The sequence below is a fragment of the Zonotrichia leucophrys genome, chromosome 22 (genome assembly GCF_028769735.1).
Source record: "Zonotrichia leucophrys gambelii isolate GWCS_2022_RI chromosome 22, RI_Zleu_2.0, whole genome shotgun sequence".
Classification (NCBI taxonomy): Eukaryota; Metazoa; Chordata; class Aves; order Passeriformes; family Passerellidae; genus Zonotrichia; species Zonotrichia leucophrys.
This window is the reverse complement of record NC_088191.1, coordinates 5,177,719-5,185,225: the sequence shown is the minus strand read 5'-3', so window position 1 is coordinate 5,185,225 and position 7,507 is coordinate 5,177,719. Positions and strand designations below refer to the sequence as shown.

The 7,507-nt window shown below is 55.5% G+C and overlaps 1 protein-coding gene across 1 annotated transcript; it reads left to right on the top strand.

Annotated features, from left to right (window-relative positions):
* Positions 1 to 1,438: 1,438 nt before the first annotated feature.
* On the top strand, positions 1,439 to 6,396 carry NEFM (neurofilament medium chain). The gene is made up of 3 exons (XM_064730968.1): positions 1,439 to 2,537; positions 2,880 to 3,004; positions 4,379 to 6,396. The coding sequence occupies exons 1-3, from the start codon at positions 1,476 to 1,478 to the stop codon at positions 5,805 to 5,807; spliced, it is 2,616 nt and encodes an 871-aa protein (XP_064587038.1). The 5' UTR covers positions 1,439 to 1,475; the 3' UTR covers positions 5,808 to 6,396.
* The last annotated feature ends 1,111 nt before the right edge of the window (positions 6,397 to 7,507 follow it).

Sequence of the window (7,507 nt, the reverse complement as noted above, 5' to 3'; positions counted from 1 at the left end):
TCACGGGATCGTCTGCTCAAAAATTCCGGCTGTGATCACAGCAGAGCCCTTTCTGCACCTTCTGAGTGAGGAGTTACCTCTCCCCCCTCGGCGTCCCTCTGCTTTTCCACGCGAGCTGTGGCAGGGGTTTTTCTAGCACCAGCAGTTTTGTGGGGTTTTTGGTTGTTTTATGGTTTTTTATTTTCTCTTTGCAGTTTACTAATCCGTTTCCTCCGCAGCTGTAATCCCTCCAGGAGGGTTCGGAGCCTGGATGGCAGCCAGGCACTGTCATGCAGCCCATACAAAGTCTATTTTCCCCCCAGAAACGTAATTTCTACCAAGGTTTCAAACAATTTATTATTCATTCTGAGCAATGCACCAAGCGTTAGATCAGAGCAGATGGGTGGGAGGAAAAGAGAAGAGAAAAGAGAAAGGAAGAAAGAGAGGAAGGGAAGAACCAAGAGCAAGGATTTGCGATGCCGGGGGTCTCCCAAACTCTTGCTGAGCGCTCCAGGGTCCCCCCGCCCCTCCGCAGAGCCCCCGGGGCCGGTGCGGGGAGCGCTCGGTGCCGCAGAGCCCCGGCGAGCGCCTCCCCCGCCCGCTGCGACCTTCACAGCCAGCCCCGCCTGGGGACGGGGGACAGGGGACGGGGGAAGGAGCCTCCCCACCCATCTGCGCTCCCTGTGCCCCCCGACGCCCCCCGAGCCCCGCTGCAGGCCGGTCCGACCCCCAGCCCGCGGGGCCGGAGCTGTCCGTGGTGATGGAGGCGCTGATCCCGCATCCCGCATCCCCCATCCCGTTCCCAGCCCCGGCCCTACCCCGCTCTGCAGCCCCGGCAGCGGCCCGGGGCCGGCACCGCGCTCCGCTCTGCCCTGGGCGCTGCCGGAGAGAAAACAGAGGAAAAGAGGGAGAAGAGTGACGAGGAATGGAAAAATAGGGGGAAAGAAATGAAATCAAGAGTAGGGGGAAAATTAAAAAACCAACAAAAAACAAAAGGAAGGGAAGGGACAAAGAAAGGGAAGAATGGGAAGTAAGGGAGGAAAAAAGAAAGGAAGGAAAGAATGCAAGGAAGGAAAGAAAGAGGGTGCTGGCCGAGGGAAGGGGGGGAAGGAAGCCGGGCAAGGGGGAAGGAACACGGGGAAGGCAAGGGGGCAGCGGGAGGGAGAAAGGAGAGATGGGGGGCAGCGGAGACAAGGGGGGAGTGGGTGGGCAATGGGGAGGGGGCAGGGAGCGGGGGCAGCAAGGGGAGCGGGAAATGGGGAAGGGGCAGCGGGGAGGGGCAGGGGCCGGGCAGGGGCGGCCGGGACGAGGCGAGGGGCGCCAGGGAAGGAAGGAAGGAAGGAGGGAAGGGGGAGCCGGGGCGGGGCGCGGGGCGGGCCGGGGCCGGGCCGGGGGGAGCCGCCCCCCGCACACGTGTGCGGGGCCGCCCCGGCGGGGCTATAAAAGGGGCGGCGGCGGCCGGAGCAGCCCCGCACCGCCGCCCCCAGCGCCCCACCATGAGCTACACCATGGAGCCCCTGGGCAACCCCTCGTACCGCCGGGTGACCGAGACCCGGGCCACCTACAGCCGCGCCAGCGCCTCCCCGTCCAGCGGCTTCCGCTCGCAGTCGTGGTCGCGGGGCTCGGGCAGCACCGTGTCCTCCTCCTACAAGCGCCCCAACCTGGGCGGCCCGCGGGCCGCCTACGGCTCCACGGTGCTGAGCTCGGCCGAGAGCCTGGACGTGAGCCAGTCCTCGCTGCTCAACGGCGCGGCCGAGCTCAAGCTGAGCCGCTCCAACGAGAAGGAGCAGCTGCAGGGGCTCAACGACCGCTTCGCCGGCTACATCGAGAAGGTGCATTACCTGGAGCAGCAGAACAAGGAGATCGAGGCGGAGCTGGCGGCGCTGCGGCAGAAGCACGCCGGGCGGGCGCAGCTCAGCGACGCCTACGAGCAGGAGCTGCGGGAGCTGCGCGGGGCGCTGGAGCAGGTGAGCCACGAGAAGGCGCAGATCCAGCTGGACTCGGAGCACATCGAGGAGGACATCCAGCGCCTGCGGGAGCGCTTCGAGGATGAGGCGCGGCTGCGCGACGAGACGGAGGCGACGATCCGCGCCCTGCGCAAGGAGATGGAGGAGGCCTCGCTGATGCGCGCCGAGCTGGACAAGAAGGTGCAGTCGCTGCAGGACGAGGTGGCCTTCCTCAGGGGCAACCACGAGGAGGAGGTGGCCGAGCTGCTGGCGCAGCTGCAGGCGTCCCACGCCACCGTGGAGAGGAAGGACTACCTGAAGACGGACCTGACGACGGCGCTGAAGGAGATCCGCGCTCAGCTCGAGTGCCAGTCCGACCACAACATGCACCAGGCCGAGGAGTGGTTCAAGTGCCGCTACGCCAAGCTCACCGAGGCGGCCGAGCAGAACAAGGAGGCGATCCGCTCCGCCAAGGAGGAGATCGCCGAGTACCGCCGGCAGCTCCAGTCCAAGAGCATCGAGCTCGAGTCGGTGCGCGGCACCAAGGAGTCGCTGGAGAGGCAGCTCAGCGACATCGAGGAGCGCCACAACAACGACCTCACCACCTACCAGGTACCGGGGCGGCGGCGCGGGGCTGTCCGGCACCCAGCACCGGGGAGGAGGGTGCGGGAGGTGCCCGCTGGGAGGGGTGCGGGAGGTGCCCGCTGATCCGGGAGCAGGGGATGCGGGAGGGATGCGGGACGCGCCCTGTGCCGGCTCCGCAGCGCGGGATGCAGGGATGCGGAGGGCGGGCGGACGATGCGGTGGGAGCGGGTGGGTCCTGCTCCGGTGGCAGCCCTGCCTCCCCGAGCGGCGGGAAGAGTTTCTAAAAGTGCCCTCAGAGAAGTTGTGCCCGCTCTGTCCCCTCGCGCGGCTCTGCCTGTGTCACAGGGGTTTTCTGCGTCTCCCTTGCAGGACACGATTCACCAGCTGGAAAACGAGCTCAGAGGAACCAAGTGGGAAATGGCTCGTCACTTGCGGGAGTACCAGGACCTCCTCAATGTCAAGATGGCCCTGGACATCGAAATTGCTGCATACAGGTACAGTGGGATCTTTGCAGACATGTCTGGAATATTAATAGCACTGCGGATGCTGCTGGCTCAGGAAGCTTTACCACAGCTAAGCAATATCTGCAGGCAGTGAACACGGGTGAAATGAGAGCTCGGCTGCATCCCTGCAGCCATTAGAGAGCCCAGAAGGTCATTAGGGACCGGCTGATCATCAGCAGAGCTGCCAGCGAGCCCCCGGGCACGGCACAGCGTGACTCAGTGCCGGCTCCCGTGCCGCATCCTGTCCTTGGCTGCAGAGCAGCAGATGCAGCGAAAGACGAGGTTATTTTTAATTCCCGTCTGCTTTGCAGATGCCAGGCATGCAGGGCTTGTCACCAGAGCTCCCTTTTATCGCCTGCGAGAGACAGTGAATTTGCTTGATCATGGTTTGAGGCAGTGAGTGCTGATCTGTCTGTCACAAACACTTTTACTTTTCTTGCTCAACTTTCCTTCAGAGGCATCTGCTCTAATCTCGAGCTGAGCGCTGCTTGCTGTTGCCATCACCTGGCAGGTTTTTTTAGTCTCCTCGGTATCACTTCAGAACTCTCACTGGAGAGCTCCTGATTTTTCTGGGTCACGGGCTTAGATGAAAAACATTTGAACAGAAGAAAAGTAAAAACAACAAAAACCCACCCCCATCTCGAGATCTGTTGAAATTTCTGAGGTTGCTCAGACACACAGACACACCAGGGGCTGTAGCTGCTTGCTGCCAAAGTCAGCTGAAGCCTCGAGTTCTCATATTCCCACAAAGAAAGGGTAGATGCTCAAATTATGAAATTAGAGCACGTGCTCTAATCAGCTGTGACTGTCTCAGACACAATATTTGATTTGGGTCTGTTGGCTGTGTCAAGTTCTGTTTGCCTAAGTCATAATGAACCCTATTAAATTACCTAGTTTGTCCTAATCCCTGCTGATTTACACCATAATGAAGCTTTCTGACAGTAAAGATGAATTTTAACTGATCATTGAAGGTGTCACACCAGCCATAAGCAATACCGAGCTGAAATCTGCTGAATGTGAGTTTGCAAAAAGAGCAGATTCAAGGAAAGCTGGGCTGGGGCTGTGAGCAGTGGATGGCCCTGGACAGTTCCAGCACATTCCACAGCAAACTGGTTCCATCCTGCTGGCAGGGGAATAGTACAGCAGGGAAATGTTATAGAATCCTGGAATGGTTTGGGATGGAAGAGACCTTAAAGCCCATCCAAAGCAGGGACACCTTCCACAATCCCAGGCTGTTCCAAGCCCCGTCCAGCCTGGCCTTGGACACTTCCAAGGATGGGACAGACACAATTATTCCCATAGCTGTCCCTTATTTTGGTTTTTTTATGCTCATTTTCTTTTTTTCTCTCCTCCTGATTCCCTTAGGAAGCTGCTGGAGGGTGAGGAGACAAGATTCAGTGCCTTCTCTGGAAGCATTACTGGTCCCATATTCACACACAGACAACCATCTGTCACAATAGCATCCACCAAAATCCAGAAAACAAAAATCGAACCACCAAAGCTGAAGGTCCAGCACAAGTTTGTAGAAGAAATCATTGAAGAGACGAAGGTGGAGGATGAAAAGTCTGAAATGGAAGATGCCCTGGCAGCCATCGCAGAAGAAATGGCAGCCAAGGCACAGCAAGAGGAACAGGAGGAAGAAAAAGCAGAAGAAGCTGCAGAGGAAGAAGCTCCTGCAGAACAAGAAGCTGCAGCTGAGGAGGAAGAGAAGGAGGAAGAGGAAGCAGAGGAGGAAGAAGAAGCTGCAAAATCTGACGCTGCAGAAGAAGGTGGCTCTGAAAAAGAAGAAATCGAGGAAAAGGAAGAAGGGGAGGAAGCTGAGGAAGAGGAGGAAAAACCTGAGGCCAAGGGCAAAGCTGAAGAGGTACCAGCAAAGGCAGAGAAGGTCAAAACACCTCCCGTAAAGTCCCCCCCCAAATCCCCTGTAACAGAGCCGGCCAAGGCTGCCCCCAAAGAAAAAGCCGCGGAAGCAGCAAAGGAACAGAAGGTGGAGAAAGCGGAGAAGGCGGCCAAGGAGGAGGAGAAAGCTGCATCTCCAGAGAAACCTGCCACACCAAAGGTGACCTCCCCCGAGAAACCTGCCACCCCCGAGAAGGCTGTGACCCCGGAGAAAGCTGTGACCCCGGAGAAAGCTGCCACCCCAGAAAAGGCTGCCACCCCAGAAAAGGCTGTGACCCCGGAGAAAGCTGCCACCCCAGAGAAAGCTGCCAGCCCCGAGAAGGCCGTGGCCCCGGAGAAGCTGGCACCCCCCGAGAAGCTGGCACCCCCGGAGAAGGCGCGCTCCCCCGAGAAGCCGGCCAGCCCCGAGAAGCCGCGCACCCCCGAGAAGGCTGCGAGCCCCGAGAAGCCACGGTCCCCGGAGAAACCTCCCTCCCCAGGCAAGGATGCCAAGGCTGTGGTGGAAGAGACCATCACTGTCACCAAGGTAACGAAAGTGAGCGCCGAGGCCGAGAAGGAGTCCAGGAAAGAGGACATCGCGGTCAACGGGGAGGTGGAGGAGAAGAAGGAGGAGGAGTCCAAGGAGAAGGAGGAGGAAGACAAGGGAGTGGTCACTAACGGCCTCGACGTGAGCCCTGTGGATGACAAGGCTGAGAAAATCGTAGTAACCAAAAAGGCAGAGAAAATCACAGGGGAGGGCGGGGACAGCGGCACCACGTTCATCACAAAGTCGGTGACCGTCACTCAGAAGGTGGAGGAGCACGAGGAGAGCTTTGAGGAGAAGTTGGTGTCCACCAAGAAAGTGGAGAAGGTCACTTCACATGCTGTAGTAAAGGAGATTAAAGAGAGCGAATAAAAGCAACCATAGCTAAAATTCAAACCAATTCAAGAGCTTGGGTCGGTGCAAAAGGTTAAGCCATAGACAGCTGCAAAATGCATGTGGGTGACGGCTTCAAAGCAGATCGGGTTCTCTCACGGAGGCTCCAGACACACAGTATTTTACTTTTTCGTGCAATATAGGGAAGGGGGGGGGAATGCATGCAGGCTCAAGATGTACTCCCTCCACAGAGCTTGGGGATCTACAAAAAAAATACTGCTACTACTAGTGCATGAGATGAAATGTGCAGAGGAAGCTTTTCTGAATTTCCTGAGCTGTTGGAGGGACATATCTGAGGAGCGAGTTCAGATGTATTATGCAAAGAACCAACTGAGCCAAAACCAAACTGAAAACAGTCATAGAGTATTCATGAGAACCAGAACTCTCCTAGCCTTAAAAAATAAAAAAAAGCTACTTATAACTAATTATGTTTACCTCACTGGTGCAATTAGGGTGGACTTTTGCTCCTGGGAGAACCTTGTTGACATGCACAGTACGCAACCTTTTGTTGTTTGATGTAAAACAGTCACAGCAGTTCTTGCTCAATAAAGGTCAATATGAAAACATGGCTTGTTCTGATGAGTTTTTCCCAATTTAAACCCCTCCCTAAGCTGGGTGCTCTCTCCTGAATGGGAATGGAGCTGCATGGGTTGGGAATTGGTTGAGGTTCTTTTCCTCAGTGTTCTCTTTTGTCTGGAGTTGGACTTTGATGGTCCTTGGGGGTCCCATCCAGCTCAGGATGTTCTGTGCCTTGGGAATTGGATATGATGGACAAATTTCCTCTAACAACACAAAGGCTGGATTAGGAACATAAGAGCTATAGCCCAAATTTTCTAGAGGAAAGAGGAATCCATTGAGCACCTCTGCCTGGCCTTGAGGTGCTTAGAGGGGTTACAATTGGTATCTTTAGGAAGGGGAAGGACTCGAAGCCCTCAGTCCTGTTAATGCTGAACCAAAAAATGTTAAAATCTGCTGCAAGTGTTGTTGCCCTCCTTACACCCCAACATCCACACACAGAGAGCCGATTTCCAAATGATTCCTGGATTTTCCTGGGGAGAGAGCCTGGGTGTGGCATCTTCCGTGGCACCAGTTTGTCACTCAACTGAGCAAAAACCCATTAAGGGACTCAACCAAGCCCTCAGAACAGGCTTGGCTCTGGTTATTTTACCCCCTCTTGCCTTAATTTTATTGGAACCTCCTTATTTATTTTCTGGGTCCAGCGATCAAAAAGTTCAATTTGCCTCTAAACACAAAATTCTAAAATCAAAAATTAACTCAAGGAGGGTAATTTGTTCTTTTGTTGAGAACAAAGCCAATCAAAAATTGCTCTACATGGAAAAATAAATGGAGACAAAGGAGAAAAGGGAAGAAGATAAAGCCCCAACTCCGATGTGGGAATTAATTGTTCATTATAGGATTAATTTTGGTTTTGCTTCCCATTTCAAAAGGAAAATGAAGATTGCAGCTGCTGCCCCACCTCCCACAACTCACAAAGAAATGCAAATAATTTTCATGCCTGGATTCAGGCAGTGGACTACCCTGAAATCTGTTGCCTGACTGAGGGTCTGATCAAAATCTAGAATTTCCACGTGCCTTCGCCCCATCAATAATTGAAGATCAAGGAGTTTTTAATTGAAAGGGTTCAGCACATTCTTCACTGGAGAAGTGGTGGAGAGCCC